The following is a 20929-nucleotide window of genomic DNA, read 5'->3' as shown; positions in this document are numbered from 1 at the left end:
AACTTAACAAGCCCTTGGTTATTTCTCTCCTATTCCCCACAGTGGCTCAATAAAACTTTATCACCTCACACCTATTTTACAGTATGATCCCCGCTTCTACAGCATCCCCACTTTCCTACATTATAGGGTAAATTTGGGTCACTGGGTATGAACCGCTTCAGGTTCTTACTCCTTTCTTCCAGTCTATCCCTCTTCCATTTTAAGGTCCATTTCCTGGACTGTTGATCAAAAAGCTTCCAGTCTCTTCCAGGATCTATCTAATTCCATCTTTGCTTCCTAGAGATTTTGTAATCAGCCCTCTTCTATCTCGAGTGTTCAAACTTTTCCTCTTTATGAGTTTCTTCTCCAAAGCTTGTAAACAAGTTCAAGCCCTTGATCTTGAAAATGTATCCTGTGACCCTAAATATTTCTCTAGCCAAGCTCTTTCTTCTACACAGGACATGCTCTTGGGAAGAATAACACACTTGATTTCTCAACTTCCTGATTTATTCTCCTCAAGTCATTACAACCAGGTTTCTAATCCTACCACTGTATTGATGCTTCTGTACCCAAGGTCACTTTGAGCTGGCTATGCACTGTTGACACCGATTCTCCTTAAAATTTTTAAAAAATGTTTTTATTTATTTTTGAGAAAGTCAGACAGAGTGTGAGCAGGAGAGGGGCAGAGAGCGGGGGGGACACAGAATCCGAAGCAATATCCAGGCCATGAGCTGTCAGCACAGAGCCCGATGCAGGGCTCAAACCCACAAACCACAAGATCATGACCTGAGCCGAAGTTGCAGGCTTAACCGACTGAGCCACCCAGGCACCCACCAATTCTCATTTTAGTGCCATTCATCTCTCTTTGAAGCTCTTTGCTCTCCTGGTTTCTGTGACACTATTGCCTCCTCAGTTTTCTTTGTAGATTCTTACTCTCCCTTTTCCATTGAATGTGGGTGTCTAGAATCCAATCTTTGACTCATTTTGTTCTATGCATGCTCTCTAGGGCATTTCATTGCGTTCCTCGGCTTCAGTTCTGTTCACACAGATTCTTCTGAGAATGTTCTTAGGTCAAATCTAGGAACAGGGCTAAATTTTTTTACACTTAAAATTAAATTAAATTAAATTAAATTTAGTTTAAATTAATTACATCTAATCGATGTATATGGAATGCTGTATGCTGTGTGCTGCTGGTTCCCAAACCTAAATGGCTATTTACTTTCTTGAGCTGCAGACTTTAGCTTCTATCTCTACCCTTGCGTCTGAATAGTCTAGTTGGCTCTTGGTGGTAGCCATCTGAAATTTTATATGGTCACCTTAAACTCAAAATGTTCAACCTGCCACTCAGTAAGTTGAGAAACCTTATAATTGTCCTCGAATTCTTTCTCTTTGCCTTATTTCCATCCTCATATCTTACCAGTAACTAAGTCTTATAAATTCTATTAATATTAACATAAATTAATATTTCTCCCTCCTGTCATCTTCTATCTCCTGTCCCCACACAGAGCTTTGTGAAAATGATTTTGGGTGAGGGGCGCCTGGCTGGCTCAGTCGGAGGAGCATGTGAGTCTTGATCTCGGGGTTGTGAGTTCGAGCCCCAGGTTGGGTGTAGAGATTACTTAAAAATAAAATCTTAAATAAAACAATGCTTTTAGGTAAAATTTAGGAAGAAGGTTAAGTTCTAAATCTGAGTGGATGTTTGTGAAATAAGGACAGTTGGAAGCTTATCCACAAACTTTATCTAATAAGCATAAGTGGGAGTTCAGATGGGACCTTGGGAATGCTAGCTTCCCAGAAATACAAAGAGACTCAGAGTTGATTACTGGGCTTGCAAATGAGGTAGAATCATCACTCAAGCCAGTTTTAACCAATAGTGGGGGAGATGTCAGCTAATATTGGTACCACATATTACCACGGTGAGTTTGCTTTTATTTACATAACTTTGTCCCTTCCAAATTTATGAGTAAGAAGTCATTTTGAGGTCAAAATTCTGTGTTACTTCTCATTATATCCCCAAGACCTAACAATGACTGGTATACTTAAGGGTCCTTAAAAAATATTTATTAAGAGAATAATTGTCATACTGACATATATTTATTGATTCATGACAAATAAAACATTAATACTTGAGATAGGATCTCGTGTTTAGTTTATTCCCATGTCTAGCACATCACAAATACAAACATCATAAAAATTACTCGACAGCTCATTAAAAACTGGAAAACAATAATAACTATAAATTACCGAACATTTTCATTATGTCAGGAACTTTTCATTTAAATCCTGATAACAACCCTACCACATAGATGTCCTTATTCCTATTTTACAGTGAAAGATGCTTATTTTCTGAGAAATTGAATAATTTGTCCAGGGCATCATGGCTTATAAGCAACAACAAAGCCCATATTATTTTGTGCTGTACCCGACTGAGTGAACGAAGCTGTTGTAAGTATATTCTAGAAAGAGGGACGCCTGGGTGGCTCAGTCAGTTAAGCATCCAACTCCTAATTTTGGCTCAGGTCATGATCTCACAGTATGTGAGTTTGAGCCCTGCGTGGGATTTTCTCTCTCCCTGTCTCTCTGCCTGTCCCTCACTCTCTCTCAAAATAAATAAATAAAATAAACTTTAAAAAACCTTTAAAAAATACATTCTAGAAAGAGAAAATACAGCTTATGCTGTATCTATAAAAAACTAAAACTAAAACTAAAACAACTTAATCAAATCTGCTGGTATAGTTCCCCAATCACTAACAATTGATCTGAGCATTCCTTAGTCAGAATAGGCTTACTGCATTGGGCTTCAGAGTGTGAACTAGGGACAGCAGGTTGCATTAGCCATACTGTGGTATATTTCACTCATGGCACTGATTAACTTTCGGCCCTGTTGCCACGCATGATAGAAAAAGAAATGTATATGTGTAATACAAAATGGAGGCAGTTATTCAAATAATTCACTGAAATAGATCCAGTTTTACATCTAAATATTGCAACGAAAATACTTTGAGGAAACGGATGTTCTGTGTATTTGTGTCAACTGAATTCTCCACCTTGGTGTCAGGCATTGATAGAACAACAACAAAAGAAAGGTTTGTTGTTGTTTTAACAAGGGGATGTTGAGATTTCTTCACATCTTCTTAAAACAAAAGATATTCTTTGACGAGCGTTATTATACAGGACTAGATGGACCTCTATTCTGTGAGCAGGATTGGAAATTAACTAAATAATTATTAAAGAAGGTAACAAATGCAAACTTTCCTATATTTCCATAAGAAGTTAGTTATGAAGGCAAAACAACTGATAATGCAAACATTGTACTTCATTACTTATGCCTAAAATTGCATTCTTGATCTCTTATCCCTACCCAACATCTCCATCCCCACTCTTGCCCATCACAGTTACTGGCAAATTCATTTTTCCAGTTTCCCAGGACACTTCAGTCATCCTTTATTTCTCTTTCCCTAGAACCCCAAATCGAATCTGTCAGTAAATCATATTGATTTTGAAAAAATATCCAGAATTTAACCCTGTCTTATGGAGTCTACCGTAATAACCCTAGTGCAAGCTACCATCACCTCTTACCTGGGTTACTACAATAAGACCTGTACTCTACAGACTATTTTTAACCCAGAAGTCAAAGTAATTATTATTATTATTGTTTTAAAATTTACTTATTTTGAGAGAGGGAGAGAGGGAGAGAAAGGGAGAGGGGAGAGAGAGAGAGAGAGGGAGAGAGAGAGAGAGAGAGAGAGAGAGAATCCTAAGCAGGCTCCACACTGCCAGTGTAGAGTCCGATGTGGGGTTTGAACTTGCGAACCATGAGATCATGACCTGAGCTGAAACCAAGCTTCGGAAGCTCACCTACTGAGCCACCCATGTGCCCTCAGAGTAATTACTTTAAAGCCTAAACCACATCATGTCAATCCTCTGCTAACAGCCTCCCTGTCCAGGCACACAGGCCTTCTACCATCTGGCTTCATGGCGCCTCTGTGACCTCCCTTTTTTTTTTTTTAATTTTTTTTTCAACGTTTTTAATTTATTTTTGGGACAGAGAGAGACAGAGCATGAACGGGGGAGGGGCAGAGAGAGAGGGAGACACAGAATCGGAAACAGGCTCCAGGCTCTGAGCCATCAGCCCAGAGCCCGACGCGGGGCTCGAACTCACGGACCGCGAGATCGTGACCTGGCTGAAGTCAGACGCTTAACCGACTGCGCCACCCAGGCGCCCCCCCCCTTTTTTTTTTTAATGGGTCATTGTTTTTCAGCTAACAATGGGTCGTTACCCATTCCTGCAACTTACCAGGCTTGTTCCCACTTGGGTTGTTCTCCCTGGAGTGCTCTTTCTTTAGATGTCTGTAGCGATCTCCTTCACCTTCATCAAGTCATTGTTCAAATAGCACTTTCTCAGTGAGGCCTACCCTGCTTGCCCAATTTAAAAATTGACAATTCTCTTATTCCTCCTGTTCTTTGTCTCATTCCTCCTGTGCTTTGTCTCATTCCTTATCCCTTCCCTGTTGTATAAAAAATTTCCCCCTGTTCAGGGACACTCATGGCTTTCTAACATATTATATTATTTAGGCGTTTATTTAGTTTATTGTCCAACTACTCCTCCTACGTTTGATGATGGCATAAATTTTTGTCTGCTTTGTTCACTGCTGCGTCTACAGCTCCTAGAATAATGTCAGGCACGTGGTAGGCCTACAATAATAATTTGTTGAATGAATGAACTAATTAGCACCCATTACTTACACTCAGTGAACAGACCTTATCTTCAAGGGGAGAAATGTAGAAGTTGTTTGCTTCTAGAACAAGAGGATTACATATTGAATTCAACGGGAATGAAAGCAACTCAGTTTCCATGTGTCTAGGGAGCTCAGGGGCTCTGTGAAACCCTGATATTATAGGATTCCTTTTTCCATTCTAGTCTCAAAACGTGATCATTAGCCAAAGACTAATTTTAAAAGATCCTGGAGTGTTAAATCTGCACTGAGAGGTTCCTAAGAGGATGTATCATGATTATAGTTCTACAAGCTGCTCAGTACTGTAATTCTTAACATTCCTTCTCTCATCACTGTATTGCTCTTCCTAATTTGAAATCTATGAATGTAAATGGAAGGCATGGGAAGCCAATTTAATTACACCCCAAAGAATTATGCGATGCACCACCCCTCCTGTATTTCAACAGATTCGATTAATGTATATTTTTCATGTTGGCCTTTCTTTTGCAGTGCATAATATCAGTCCTACAGCAAGAGCCTTGAATAGTCTGTATTTTTTGTAGCACAAATATATTGATTGAATGCTGAAATTATCTTGTACCACTTTAATATCCATCCTTTGGTCATTCCTGTTTTGAAGGAGCATAGAATTTTAGGTCTGCAAGGTTTTAGTTCATTTGGTTTGATCACCTTATTTTACAGACATGGAAACAGAGGCCCAACAATGTTAAGTGACGTGCCCAAGTACCACAGAGCTGGTTGGAACAACTTGTTCTGAAAGTAAAGCAAGCTGCAATTGAAAAAATAGTTCTTAAAACGTTAATTGAATACAGCAACAATTGTAATATGCAGTTCTAAACAATATGCAGCTCTAACCAGTTGCTTTCCATGGTGACTATATAAGCATTAGAAATCTGGGGTGCCTGGGTGGCTCAGTTGGTTAAGTGACCGACTCTTGGTTTTGGCTCAGGTCATGATCTCACAGTTTCATGAGTTCAATCCCCATGTCGGGCTCTGAGCTACAGCGTGGAGCCTGCTTGGGATTCTCTCTCTCTCTCCTTTTCTCTCTGCCCCTCCCCAACTCACGCTGTCTCTTAGATTAGAAATCTAAGGCAGAGACAGCAAAGAATAAAATAATTTGTAGATAAGAAGAGGTTCTACAAGCATCCTAATAAATAAAATCATGGATCACAAAAGAGTAAGAATTTTGCAGGTCACCTGAAGTGAACTAGCCTGATCACAACCACATGAGAAGATCATCACAGAGATGTTTCCAAATAGCTTCTGGTATTTGGAGAATTGGGGCTTGTTTTATTGCTTAACGCAATCAGTTTTAGGATGCCAAGAGGCATTTTTTTATCTACACTTTCTTTTTGCACTAGCGACTCTATATGAGGGTTATTATGCCAGAGGAATGTGAACGTCTATGGTCACAACGCTTCATTTTCCTTTAACGGCTCTGTTTAAGGGACAGAGACATTTTTGTGGTGTGATGCATTCAGTTGGTCTCCCGGTGCTTTCTCCACATGCTTTGGAAATCATGTATTTTTCTGAGAGGTGGTGGTCACAAATGTCTTAATTTCAGCAACAGCTTCATTGTTTTAGCTTTGTTATAATTAAGATACCCTAGTAGTGTTGATTGTTTAGGAGACTCTATATTCATCTAATGGAAGATACTTTGACCCTTTGTGTACAGCTGCGTTCTCAAATGACAAACAAAATTATGGCTAAATCAAATTTTAAAAATGAATTTTAATAGATTCCAGGAGGTAGGAACACTAGGATAACTCATGTGACTTCAAAGCTAAGATCTCTGCCAACAGCACAATTCACAATTTCCTAAGAGTGAATTTTTGAGTTCCCTTTACTAGTGCCTGGTTTAATTCGGTTTCCGTTCTCCATGGCTCACTTTCAGTAACTCCTGTTGTGCGTGATTATATGTAGATTAGACACCAGTAGCCTGAGAGTAAGATCTGTGTTCTATTCTGAAAAGCTAGGTCAAATCTGGCCTCCACGTGATGCAGGTAAAATGCCCATGCAAGTACTATGGCAACATTTACTGAATGTAATTTTAATTGAAACGATCTGCTTTGGGTTATATTTCCTTAGATGTAATATCAATTTTTCTCTTAACTTTCTCCTAATTATTTTCTTGGTAATGTACTTGAAAGGGCTTTTCAACTACTGTGTATATCGGTTTTCCTTTGTAAGAAATTATGAAATTGTTACTTTCTCTTCCTTATGTTCTACACTTTGCCCAATATTGCATTGAGCCCTGATTTACACATTATGGTGAGTCTTTATATTCTAAATGTATTATTTTAGAACTTTAAGTATTTGGCAAATAGTGAAGTATTGGGGAGATTAAAGAGAACTAAACACACAAGAGTCAAGTATGATCCAGAGGAAACAGTCAAAGAAGTTGCTCTTGTAAAGAATGTAAGCAAGTAGAAAGAAAAGCTTATTTCAGAACACAAATATCCATAGGAAAATAACAAGCAGTAAACGCTTTAAAAGACCCGACTGAAGGTTGATAGTTGAATTTCTATGAAATACTTTATATTCGACGTCATAGGAGTGGACGTAGGCATGGGTAATTGTTTTCTTCCCTTAACAACTGAAAACAATGTTAAAAACATAAATAACAAGACTTCATACACAGTGAAAGCAAGTGAAGTAACTGACGATTGTATTATAGAACTATAGGTATATCACGGAAATTGAGAGCACGACGTGCAGTTTAATAGTGGGGGTGCAAGATTTAAAAATGAGGAACAGGCCAAAATCCTAAAGAAAAAATAGGATCATCCTCCCCCCCCCCCATCCTTGAAATGGAAAAAGATTTCAATTATAAAAATGTGGTCGTTAAATGCCTGAACTTGTTACAATGAGTCTGGCGGTGGGAGTGAGGGGTATTCATTGCGGATCATCATCTCCTACCGCCTCTCCTAAGACTGGTGCGCATGAGCCTGCGGAAGAGCTGGTGTCCCACTGTCCAGAAAGGGTTCCATATCCACACCCCGGCACTGCGGCCCCTTGGGGGAGCAGGCCTTTTTGATCTCTCCGCTTCTCCTCCCCATTTTAAAAGCACAATCCGGTTAAGATTCCGATTCACCCCAATTCCTGGACAGAACCTTACACGGGCCAATCTCTGCTCTCAAGTTGAAAACAAACTTCCAGTATCGGTCACCCAAGCCCTCGAAAATCCTAGCCCTCTCGGTTCGACTCTTAAACAACGGCCTGGCCCTTGAACACCTTTGGGTCTCAGCACGACTCCACTCCCCTCCCAGCAGGCACCGCTTTGAGGTCCGCCGCTCGGACCACGGTGGCCCGCAGCGGGGAAAGTGGCTGCGGTACACTCCACTACGCCCCGCCCCCGGCGAGCGTGGCGGAAGTTGCTTGCTCGGAAAAGGAGACCACGGCCACCTGGTGGAGCGCGCATGCGCCAGAGCCCGCGCAGCTAGTGGTAGGGGCGTCTGCAGCGCTCCCTCCTCCGTCTCCGCCGCCCCCGCCCCACGGAGAGTCGGGCTCACGCCATCTTGTGCCCCCCCGCCCCTGCCGAGCCACCTTCTCCCTTTCTACACTCTCAGCCCTCCACCCCGCCCCTTTCCAAGCGTGCCCCAGGCCGCCGCCGCCGAAACCGCACCATCTCTCCCCACATTCTCCACGCGGGAAGCGCAGCCGTGCCTACAAGTGCTCTTAAAGCGGAGGTTGTAGGGGGTGCGGGGGGCGGTGCGGGGCGGGCGGGGAGGGATCTGCGAACCGGGATGGACGGCGCGCGGCGAGTCCCGCGTCCGTGGGCCCGGCCCCGTCCTGACCCCTGCCGCGGGGCGGCCGCGGGGGAGGAATTGGCGTTTGTACTCTAGGGCTGAAGGGAGGACGGTAGCGCGAGGCGCCGGCCGGGCTCAGCACCCGGTTCTCCCGCCGAGCGTGGAACTGGCTCTTGACTCCTCCCCGTCGGCGGGTGGGCGTGGGGCGAGGGGAGCTGGGCAGGCGAGCTGGAGCTGGCGTGGCTGGGGCGTGTTAAGGAGCACCTTCCGCGCCTCATCTGGGTAGTGTTTTGCGGGGAGGAACCCTTAGAGAAGGAAAGTGCTTTATGCCCGGGGCGGAAGAAGAGTTAAGTAGCGTTAGTAGAAGCCTAGCATCCAGGAAAAGGGAAAGATCGACTCTGTTTTCTGTGGGCTGAGCCCACATCTGTGACCCCTGCGGAAATTATCGAGCCTGCGTTTGCCGGGTGTTCCGGTCTGTAAATGGGGGTGGTAGTAGCCTAGCCCAGAATTGCCCCGATTATGTGAGGTAATACACTGATCAGGCACTGATCAAATTACATGTTGACGGTAATTAATTTTAGTTTTCATGTTTTAAGAAATTCAAAATGACTGTGACCCTGTTTTCTAAATTAAAAGTCAAGACACTTGAAGGTCTGGTAAGAGTAGATTCATAGGAAGAGTGGAATGAAGTATCTGACAGAGAGGATACTAACATGTGTTACTAACATGTGTTGTTAATGTGCACGGGGGTGAATTAGCATAACTCCATGAGGTTAATACAAACTTTAAACTGTTTACTTTGAAAGAAATTAGTATGTATCAATAGAGGAGGAAGAGACAGGGTCTTAGTATATGTTAGGAGTCAGAGCTTTGAAAACGGAAGTGCGTTAGCTGTGCACAGATTTACTTGACGACCAAATTGAGGATGGACCTCTTGGAATTTCTGGTGGACGTTTCAAAGAGACTGGATTTGACTGAACATGAGGATCAATTTTTTTTGATGGTACTTTGCAAAAGGAGAATGCACCTCATTGCACTTAATTCATTATTGCAAGTTTCTTAATCTCTGGGAGTATTCAAGCAAAGATCTAGAGCAGCCTAGGTCCATAGAAGCACTGTCCAATATTGTAGAACTTTCTGCCATGATGGAAATATTCCGTAATCTGTGCTGTACTAATGTGGTATCCACTAGCATCAAGTGGCTCTTGAGCACTTGAAATGTGGCTAGTGCACTGAAGAACTTAAATTATATTTTAATTTAAATATAAATAACCAAAAGTGGCTAGTTCACTGCCTTTTGGGCAGCTTAAGCCTAGAATCTAGACTTTGAGACGCGTTTCACTTCTTGATTTGATTGAATTTTAAGTCGAAGCCAATTCTTGGAACATTTATTGCCTTAGGGAATCATAATTATATTCAAATAATGCCTTTTGCTCAAATACTATAGTTCAAAGCATGGGTCTGTTAGTACTTATTTACAGCTTGACAGATTAAAGCAAATTGTTCTTTTGACTCCTTGGGTTGTACAGCCAATGCCAGATTCATCTGGAAAGCCATAACAATACTAGCTGGCACTTCCTTTAATCATTATTGTACCGTATTGTGACCATGGGGTTCCACTATCTTTTATCACTTCGGTTAAGTTTCAGTGAAAACGTTTCTACTTTTTTATTCCTAAAGTTGTTTTCCATTTGAAAGATAGTGCTTTTTTTTTTGTTTTGTTGTTTTGTTTCGTAACTTTTTGTATAATAAAGCAAGTTGATAATTTATACTAATAACCTTTGAGCATTGGGCCATTTTAGAAATAGTTTTGTGGTTATCAATATTCAAAACTTTTGAAGAGATAAGTCTGGAATTTGGTGATATTGATGAGATTCCTTTCTTTGAGATATGTAGATTTTTTTTCTTTTTTAAGCACATTATTTTAGTGTGAGAATAAAACTTAAAAAAAAAAAAAACTTTATTTTAGGTAGCACCCTTAACTCTGGCCTAGTGCCCTTGATCTCAAGGCTGAAGATAATTGTTAGATGTAGGCCAAAAACTTAAAGCCCATGAAATATGCATTTGAATAGCCCATAACATACAAATCAAAATGGGTTGCTCTTATATAGGGTGATTGTAAACTCCAACTTTTCTGGGACAGTCATTGTTTAGAGCCTCTTTATCCTAATAGAGCCCCTTTCATATAAAAAATGTCCCAGTTGGTATCACATAATAATACGGCCACCCTACTTTTAGTCTTATTACTTGTTGAAGTTTGTAATATGTAATTTTTAGGGGGATTAATTATATTGCAATCTCACAAATGTACTAAAGTATTGAGAGAATTATTGGTTGTGCGCTTAAATAATAGATGAGATATCTGGAATAAGGCCAGCAAGTGACCTGTTCATTTAAACTACTGGTAGGTAAACATTTTTGCTTTTCTCCCTATACTGGATGGAAATCTTGGACAGTTTGATTTTTGCTTTTCTCTACATAAGTGATGTTTTCATGTTTTTGCTTTTCCCTACATAAATGATCTTTTGGTGTAGGAAGCTGCAAAGAAATTTAGGCTAAGTCAGTCAAATCAGAAGATTGAGTAATCTTGTTGAAAATAATACCCATTTTATTTTATGGTTAAGTTGAATAGTGAAGTCAGCCAGAAATCTGTCTGTTATTATTTAGCATGTACAGGAAGGATTTTGCTTATTGTTCTATAATAAAGAAAAATAATGTAGCCAAATGCCTTATTGTGTTAATTTAACTTATACTGTGGTAGGTAAAATATTTTATTGAGAGTCAAACACACTTGGTTTGAGTTCTCACTCTGCTGAGGATTAAATGAGATAATCCATGTGATGTGTTGGGTGCAGTGTTGGATACAGCAAAGCATATAAGTCAGTGCCCAATAAATATTAGCTGTTTTAGCCTTAAGTTTATTGAATAACATATCTGGAAGAGATGTTGATGTTCTGGGATGCATTGTGGATAGGTGCAAAGAGTACTTGAGACTAATTCTGCAAACCTAGGTTTCTCCCTTTTCTACCATATTCTTTGTGATTCCAGTGAAGGTGTTTAACTTCTCTGAGCCTCAGTTTCCTCATCTGTAAAATGGAATTTGTATTTCACCTCATTCCAGCCTTCCCACAGGATTGTTGAATACCATAGAGGAGAATTACATAGATTGTCTTACTTTACAAAGACATTTTATTTTAATTGGTTTTGCCTCAACTTTTCCACCTACTACCTCTAGTAAAGACTAATCGTAAATCTGCAAAAGTTGTTGTAAATTTTATTTGTAAAACAGCATAGAGTATAATAGGCTCTACCCGAGGTTGCTCTCTTTAACAATACTATAGTTCTTGGTAATGGCGCTTTACTGATCTGGTTGCAATATATTTTCTACACTAAACAACTGCATACTACTGCTAAGGGAGGTCCACCATTTTCATGGGCATTTGATGTGTTCCATCTCCTGTGCTAAATGCTGTATCTCATTTATTTATCCAGACATGTCATTCCCCCTTACTAGGTGATACTGATGAGGTGCTCACTTTCTGGAATGGGTCTGTTGGTTTTTTTTGCATTGTATTACTGCCTCTGATAGTATCTGGCTGATAGTGAATGGATATTGAAGGCTGAATAAGGTAATGAGTATGAAGATGGCACGCTGCCTGGCATATGGTATGTAGTAGTTGCTGAAAAAAAAATAGTGTGTTCATTGAATTCCTAGGGCATACATTGGAATAATTTATGTGAGTGCACTTTATAAATGCAAAATATTATATGAATATAAATGACACAGTTTAGCCATTTACTGCGAAACTGTGAGTCGGCATAGGCAGATATTTCACAACAAAGTTCACTATGACAAACACATTGTGGAGGTCTTGTGAGTTAATTAGGATCAACTTTTATTTGTATGTTCCTTGTGGGATAGTAGAAAGAACTCTGGACGGGAGTCAGGGGAACTCAGTTTTAGTCCCAGCTGTATCACTAAATAGTGATGTGTCCTTGGGCAGTTCAAGAAACCCCTCTGGACTTCAGTTTCCTCACCTGAAAAATGAGGGATTTGGATGAAATTAGTTTTTTTCAAACTGTAGTTCTGAACCTCAGATGTCTTTGGCCCCCCTCCCGCCAACTGGTGTAGTTGTAGTTTTGTCTAATTGTTTATCCACCTGCCTAAGATTGACTTTTAAGCACAGAATTCTTGAACTTTTAAAGTTAGCAAGTCTCTAAGACAACCTAATGACAAGTCCCCTGACTACTTACTATGTGTACAACTTTTCAGTAATTTCACATTAGTTTAGCGTGTTAAAGGAGATAGGCATCGTTTACAAATGAAAAAAACCTAAGGCACTGGAATTGGAGAAGGTTAATGAATTTTTGTTAAAAAATGTATGGGCATGGATGGAATATTTCTGGTTGTCTGTCAGCTACTCTGGATCAAAGCCTGATTTTTGTTAGATTTGTGACGTTTCCCCAGTTTTTACTCTTTGCTTCCTCATTGGTAGTGGGGATGATACTTGCCTTGGAGGGTAATTGTGAAAAAATGTTAGGTAGTACAGGTGAAAGACCCTTTATAAACTCTGAAATGCATATACAAATTCATCAATTTTTTTTTTACATGCCTACAGTAAATCTCTAATTCCCTTTTCTTTTAAAAACTGTGTTTTTAACCACATCAGATAGTTTATTGACTTGTTTATATTTAAAATAGACTCCTCATAAGGTTAAATATTTCTAGAACGTGAATCTAGAGTGGGAGAGAATCCTGATGTTTAAGAGAGACCTTTCTTGACATTCTTGTCAATTACACTTACTATTGACAGTATAGTTGACTAAAAATTTTTGCCCTTATCTGAAAAGTTAACTATTAAGTCACTCAAGTATATGATACTTTATGTAAAAACAACAGTGTTTTAATATGGGAAACGTAAGCTTGCCATTTTGTCAGGGGTTGAATGTTAGGTATTTTAGGATGATCTGACGGGCACATTGGCAGTGCACTTTAAGAACCGTATTTCCAAAGAATAAAGATTTTTTTTTTTGAAACTCAGTATTTCCCTAAGAGAGTACTGGATGTGAAAGCACTTGAAATAGAAACCTGCATTAATACGAAACTAAAGAAGAAAAACATAATAATACAGCTTCACAGGTCTCTGTGCAGTCTGACTGTGCTCCTAAAAAAAAAGTAACTGCTCATTTAGCCAACTAGGATATGTAAATGGACAGTTTATATCTGGCTATCAGGAATTTTTGTGGTTCACAGATGTTTTGATATTCTTTTCAATTCAAATAGATTTTTTGAATACCCGTTATGTGGTAGCCACTGTCTTCCTTATAACACTGCTCTGAGACCGGCAGAAATTATTCTTCACAGATGGAGAAGCTGAACTTGAGAGATGATTGGTCCTTATTATCAGAACCTACAGTATTGAGTAATTACCCTTAGCAGAACCCCGTGACCATGAATTATATCAGTTTTCTGTCTTACAACATCTGTCACACAACTTCTGCAGGATTTCATCTCCCCTTGAATGTCTGATAGTTGTCTCAGACTTACTATGGCATAAACTGAACTCCTGGTATCTTTGTTTTTCCTTTTTCAGTTTTCCTGATCTCAGTAAATGGCACACCATCCAACCAGTTGCTCAGGCCCCAAGCTTCGGAGTAAACTTCAGAGTCCTCCTTGACTGTTCTTTCATACTCCATGTCTAATCCATTGGCAATAAGCTCTGTCTTCAAAATATATTCCAGAAGGCTGACCACTTCTCACCATCTCCTTGTACCACTAATTCAGGCCGCCGTCCTCTTTTGCCTATACAACTTCAATAACTTTCTGACTGGTCTTCTCACTTGTACCTTTGCTTCTTTGCAGTATAACGTCATGGCAGCCAGTTACCTTTTTAAAACCTAAAACATTTCAAGTCACTTCCCTTTTCACAGTTCTGTATTAGCTTCACATTATATTCAACTAAAATTTAACCTCCATGGCCTAGAGGGCTTTATATCACCTGGCCACTTGCTAACTGTCAGGCCTTATTTTCTACTGCATATCCCCTCTGTTCCCTTCCTTTGAGCCACACTGGCTTCAAGATCTTGGTACTTTGCTGTTCTTTTTGCCTGGAAGTTCTCCAGAGCTCCATCCCGGGCTTTGTTCAGATCTTATATCAAATGTCACCTCCTGGTTGAAAACAGCTTGTTTAATTTGTTTTCATAGCCTTTGTCATGACTTCACATTATATTTATATGCTTGTCTCCTGCATTATAAGATATTTCTTTTGTCTAGCTTAGGCACTATCCTATCCCTAGCTCTTAACAACGGTGTTTGGCTGGCAGTCAGTGTCCAGTAAATAGGTATGAATGGATACACCAAAGCACAGGTCGTGCATCAGCTTTAAAGAAGAAAGTGCCTAGATTGTAAGAGGAGGGAATCAGGAGAAGATACAGGGGCTTTGGTTGAGGAGAGAGGAGGAAGTAAGTAAGAGCTTTTCATTTCTCTATGAAGGAGGAGGGGCAGTCATCTGCCAATAGTTGGGGAAGTTTATTAATAAACTAATGTGCACTGAAGTATTTAAGGTTAAACAAAAGAATTCGTGAATGAAAACATTAAATGTCAGGGAAAGGAGACTTCCTGAAGATCGTTGAGTCTGGGAAGTCTTGGAGACCTTGAGCTTCAGTTGGGCTTTTCTAGGCAGCTGGGATTTGGAGAGGTGGAGAGGAAACAAGAGGTACTGTAAGTAGGAAGAACTGTAGGCTAACGATTCTGAACCTGGGATGGTTTGGGAGATGCTGGACATTTGCTTTGACTGCTGTAGGGAAAGGAGGCTGCAGAGGTCCTGTGGGACTGATATTGGACAAATTTTATCCTCCAGGGGAAGGAGAGCTATTGGATGCTTTGAGTAGAGGAGTAACCACTACTTGTTTATTTATTATGTTTATTTATTTATTTTTTGAGAGAGAGCAGGAGGGGCAGAGATGGAGAATCCTCAACAGGCTCCGTGCTATCAGGGCAGAGCCCAATGCGGGGCTTGAATCCATGAACTGTGAGATCATGACCTGAGTGGAAACCAAGGGTTGGATGCTTAACCGACTAAGCCACCTAGGCGCTTCAAGGAGTAACCAATATTTAGAATGAGTACTCTGGAGCTGTATGCAGAATTAATTAGAAAGGTGGGAGATGGGTTTAAAAGATACTCTAGTAAAGGTATTTATTAAAGCGAGATTGAAAAGGAAAGGATTGAATTAGAATTGCTTTATTAAGAGAAAATATGCCAGGACCAGATTGCATGGAGGTAGGCAGAAGAGGAGCTGGTGAATCAAAAATGCCTTGGAGTTTTTGAACTTAGGCAACTAAAGAGTTGCGTTGTTCGTACAGAATCAGGATGTTGGACAGGGAAGCGGGTTTGGTGGGGGAAAATGTACTGGGGAATAGTATATTACAGAGGTGAGTTTTTCTGTCTATGAATATGAAGTCTTTGGTAATTATATTAAGATGGCGATTCTCTGCTTAGAGCTGGTAACTTGTCATTTTGATCATTGGGTGTTGTTTATGAGTATTTGTATCTTCTTATCTATGCCAATTAGAATCAAACTGATTTTGGTTAGGAAGTACTTACTCCTGTTCTAATAGTTTTTAAGAAAAATTATTGCTCGTTGAATGAATGGGAAGGAAGAGTATTTACTATCATACATTGCTCTTTATGGTGCTTCATGGTTTTCAGAGTACTTTTCACCTCTGCACTTACAGTAATCCACTGGCATATGGGTAGTTTAGATGTGCTGTTCACTTTTTTTTTTTTTTTTTTTTTAGTGTGGCTAAATATGCTTTATTTTCAGATTTTTACAAGTGTTAAATCTCAGGACAGTTTCCCCATAATAATTGACAGGTCTTAGTTCCTACTTTTGTCCCATGGTATCTTTTGCCTTATCTCCAACATCATTCCACTGAATATATCTGATCGATGAACTTCAGTAGGCTCGAAGCTACTCAGTGGCGGAGACATGTCTTTTTTTATCTTTGTATTTGTTATACTGTTCAGTAGTTTGTTCATTCACCCAGCATTTACTGAGCATCAGCAGTGTTAGGCAGTACTTTAGGCACCAAAGTTACAGAAAAATCAGTGTCCCTATCATTACGCAGGTAGCAGTTTGATGACAAGGAAATAGTTACACTGTAGTATGAGAAGTGCTATGATTGATGCATCTTATCTCAGGTTCTGAACTCATTTAATATGTAGTAAGTGAATACAAATGATTTTTAGTTATGAAAATACAATCAGCAGTTTCAGGAGAATTGTTGATTTCCAGACAGTTACACATGAATCATCTATTCTTTGGATTATTCATGAGATGTTTTACCTGGTAATTGTATGGACACTTGAGCTTTATATCTTCTGAAGTCCACTTATTTAAATATATTGGAATTACCATTGTGTTATCCCAAATACTAGGTATAAAAGTTTTAAAATTGTGTATAATTAAATTATTTTATTTTTTACATTTCCAGTGATTGATCATTTTGGTAATTATTTTTCACAGCGAGAGAAATTTATGCCATGACGTAACTTGAGTTTTTTTGTTTTGTTTTGTTTTTAAACAACAAAACTAAAATGCAGTGTATAATAGTGGTAGCTTAACCTTAATTGCTTCCTGCCTTTGGAGTTCTATGAAAATGAGAATGTTCTGACTAACAGTTTTCTATTAATTTATGTATGTGGGATGTTCAGGTTATGCATGGTTGGAATTGAAACTGTTCATACTCAGAATCAGTACATAGGTCTGCTGAATTAATTTTCCTCAGCAGTGATGTAATAGAAGAAATGATAAAACATTCCACTTTTTTTTTTTTTAAATTTTTTTAACGTTTATTTATTTTTGAGACAGAGACAGAGCATGAACGGGGGAGGGTCAGAGAGAGGGAGACACGGAATCTGAAACAGGCTCCAGGCTCTGAGCGGTCAGCACAGAGCCCGACGCGGGGCTCGAACTCACGGAGTGTGAGATCGTGACCTGAGCCGAAGTCGGCCGCTTAACCGACTGAGCCACCCAAGCGCCCCAACATTCCACTTTTAATAAATGGGTAGACTGATGGATTTCACAACACAGATATTTATGTTGTTTTGGTGTGCTATAACTAGTGATAAAGTTTCCAACTCTTTGAGGTATTTTAAGCCAAAGATGTCTCATTGTATTTCTTCTTTGGTCATTTAGCAACAAAAATATGAGCTGTAATTAGAAACCCAGTAGCATGTTCATTACTTTTTTGTTTAATTCACATTTGTAATGTATAACTTGACCACAGTTAAAACATTTTTTTTTTCATTATGGTATTTTCTGAGGAAAAGGGTATATCCTCAAGCTCCATTGTTTTAAAATAAAAGATGTCAGTTTTTCTACTCTGGAACAAGATTTTACAGGTGTGATATGGTATCGACTATTGACTTAATGATTCGGTTTAAATATGTATTAATCAGAGATGAACTTAGTCCTCGGGTTCACATTTAAACTGTGGCATGTTGAAATAATCTAGATCTCCATCTGCACATCTGAATTCATTTTGTAAAATATGGCAAACAGCTGCATTTCAATCGAAAGCTAAAACGACTGCAGGACATTAACCCATTGAGAAGATTACAGTAGGTTTTCAGTTCCATGTTAACTGTATTTATTAGAGAAAATTGACTTGAGTGCTTCTGCTTTTAACTGACTTTTTTTTTTTAATGTCTAGGAGAAAGGAAATAAAGCATTGGGATGATAGGACTTTGACTTTGATGTGTAAAGAAGTTATGTCTAAAGTTAATTTTCTAAAATCAAACAAAATTTGGGTATGGGAAATAATTATTTTAAAGATTCTAATGAGCTATCAGCTCATCATGTCAGAAAAATGTTATTCACCTGCTTGATGTAAAAATTAAATAACTGACTGTGGAAGGATGATCGTGGTTATAATAAACTAGGATTGGGACCTTTTACCTCTTACCGATAAATACTCTTGATGTGAAACATTTGCAGTAGGGGGACAACTGAAGAAAGCTGTTTTAATAGGAATTTACTTTCTGAAATGTCTCCTCTTCAGAGAGAGTGAAAGTGGGGTGACTAAAGGGGCAGGCTGCTCCAGCAACGTCAACAGGACATTTGGCCACAGGATAATCCCACAGACTGACATGTCTTCAAATCTGACATGAGTCAACTTAAATCCCGTTTTTGGAGGCTGGGGTTAATACACAGTCCTTGAGTTTAACATTTTCTCCATGATAGCATATCTTTGCCAGTATTCTCTTGGGTGAGGGAAACATTTTCTGAGGTTCTTGGGAGAGCCAGGTTCCTTGTTTTTTTTTTTTTTTTGTTTTAAATCACTGCTCTGATTCTGTAGGACCGTTCCTAGAAGTAGTTGGGTTCCTGTCTATTTTCCCCCAATCTTGGATTTGGTGATGTGAATTGTTTTTTGCTTTTTTTTTAAAACCTGAGTTCTAATCGTGATGCTTCTTATCCTATATTTTTGTAGTAAAAAGGACTTACTTTAAAAATCTTTGTGGAAAAGAAATCAGGCTTAACACAAGTTTATGGTCTTTAATAGCATCAGCTTTTTTATGTGCTTTAGAATTTTGGTTTTCAGGCTCAGTTTGAGTGAAACTTTTTCCCTTGTTTTTCTTTGCTCTTGCATTTGGCCTGGCCCTAAGGGCCCTCTAACTAGACCATGACTTCTGTTGGCAGATAGTTGGCTTTGCCACAGAAGGATACTGTGACACTCAGATCTAGCTAACCAGCTAGCCTGCTGTTTATCTTAGTCCTCTGTCCTGTTGACTTCTGAAAAGCTTCTTCTTTTCTTTTTTAAAGTTTATTTATTTTGCATGCGCGTGTGCATGCATGCAAGGGGGCGAGGCAGAGAGAGAGGCACAGAATCCCAAGCAGGCTTGGAGCTGCCGGCACAGAGCCTGGTGTGGGCGTTGATCCCATGAACCATGAGATCATGACCTGAACCCAAAATCAAGATTCAGACACCAAACCAACTGAGCCACCCGGGTGCCCCAGTACTACTTTCTTTTATCATATGTTCAAATCTGCAAATTATTTTTATTGTAAGGAAATTATATTGCAACGTTTATATGGACATACAAAATAATAGCTAACATTTATTGAGCACTTACCGAGTAATAGTTGAGGCTTTTATCTACTTTTATTGTGATGTTATTTTCACTAATTCTTGTTTATAGGACTGCCACATGCATTAAATAAAACAGCATATGTTAGGTTTGGCATCTACTTTTCCTATTATGCATCAGCTTAATTTTATTGGGGGAAAAGTCACATTTTAAATTGATGAGTTAGTTAACCATAAGATAAAATATCACACTACTTACTTCTGATGTGCTGATTGACTTTATTTTTATTATTTATATTTTAGGGTTTGGTTCAAATGGGGGTTAGGTTATGCATTGGTTTTCTAATTTTGTGTTTTGCAGCTGTGCAGTTCTTTGTATTAACGCTCACTTGGAACCCGAGTACATGAATAGAAAAATCAGAGTTGTTCTGTTGTTCTGGATGGAACTGGGAGGGTGTGCTTAGAGACCCCTTGGGAGCTCCCTGAAATATTGCCAGTGAACCTTAGGGATCCCTGGAACGTATTTGGAAACCATGGAGTTCTGTTATTTTAATGACTCTTTTTCTTCCATTATTTATTGTAAAATTTGTACTAAAACGTTTATCACTTAAGTCGGTAATTTTTGATATCATATTCGACTAAGCAGTTTTCCCTTTTTGCTATTTCATTTAATAAAGAATATTAATAGGAACAAATCAGATTTATGTAAAAATTAGAAATTTAAAATTTTCTATACTTTTGAAGTAATTTATAATTGCTTCCACTCTCCATGCATTTGTTTATAGTTAAATACATTTTGTAAGCCTTATTTCTTTTTTATTTAGATGAATAATACTGCAGCCAGCCCAATGTCTACTGCCACTTCAAGTAGTGGAAGAAGTGCGGGGAAGTCAGTAAGCTTTGCAGCAGAATTACAGAGTATGATGTGAGTATGTCTCTGCATCACACTTCTTACTATTTCAAGTTTATTCATTTGATAAAAGACAATAGAAATAACAAAATTTCTAAAACTTAACTTTGAAATGTGTCCTTAACGAAGTAAAAATGGAATAGTCTCTTCATAGTTTAAATAGCCGTATGTAGAAGGGGCAGAATAGGTTAATAATGCTCCAGTAGTGCTGTATTTGAAAAATAAGTACTGGTTCATCTTTATAAAAGAATGAACAGTCACATAAGTCTGTTTGCTCTCGTTATGATTCTCTGCTCAAATCTGTGTTATGGATTGTTTATTACTATTTTAGTTTTAGATTTAGAGGACTTTGAGGTTGATTATATTCTTGGATAGTTGAAATGTTTTCACAGAGAGGTTCTCTGTTTTTCTCAAGTATCATAATAATTCCGTGAGCCTAATTTAAATTACTTTTTAGTTTTGATAA

At 38.9% G+C, this 20929-nt stretch overlaps 1 protein-coding gene and 1 long non-coding RNA gene across 3 annotated transcripts in view; one reads left to right on the top strand and one right to left on the bottom strand.

Annotated features, from left to right (window-relative positions):
- The first annotated feature begins 8165 nt into the window (after nt 1-8165).
- Nucleotides 8166-20929, top strand: part of SUPT3H (SPT3 homolog, SAGA and STAGA complex component) — a 535592-nt gene continuing 522828 nt past the window's right edge. The window contains exons 1-2 of one of the 2 annotated variants that reach the window (XM_040473676.1): nt 8166-8404; nt 20378-20478. In XM_040473676.1, the coding sequence (XP_040329610.1) occupies nt 20378-20478 (101 nt within the window). In that variant the 5' untranslated portion in view covers nt 8166-8404. Of the gene's footprint in view, nt 8405-8842; nt 8991-20377; nt 20479-20929 lie in introns of those variants that run through there. The other variant, XM_040473678.1, reaches the window with a different exon arrangement.
- Nucleotides 11052-20929, bottom strand: part of LOC121029530 (uncharacterized) — a 54720-nt gene continuing 44842 nt past the window's right edge. The window contains exon 3 of the long non-coding RNA XR_005789762.1: nt 11052-12502. This is a non-coding gene — a long non-coding RNA (uncharacterized LOC121029530). The remainder of the gene's footprint in view (nt 12503-20929) is intronic.

Source organism: Herpailurus yagouaroundi, unplaced genomic scaffold (assembly GCF_014898765.1).
Source record: "Herpailurus yagouaroundi ecotype Mexico unplaced genomic scaffold, PumYag 139, whole genome shotgun sequence".
NCBI lineage: Eukaryota > Metazoa > Chordata > Mammalia > Carnivora > Felidae > Herpailurus > Herpailurus yagouaroundi.
This window is presented reverse-complemented; position numbering and strand designations above follow the sequence as displayed.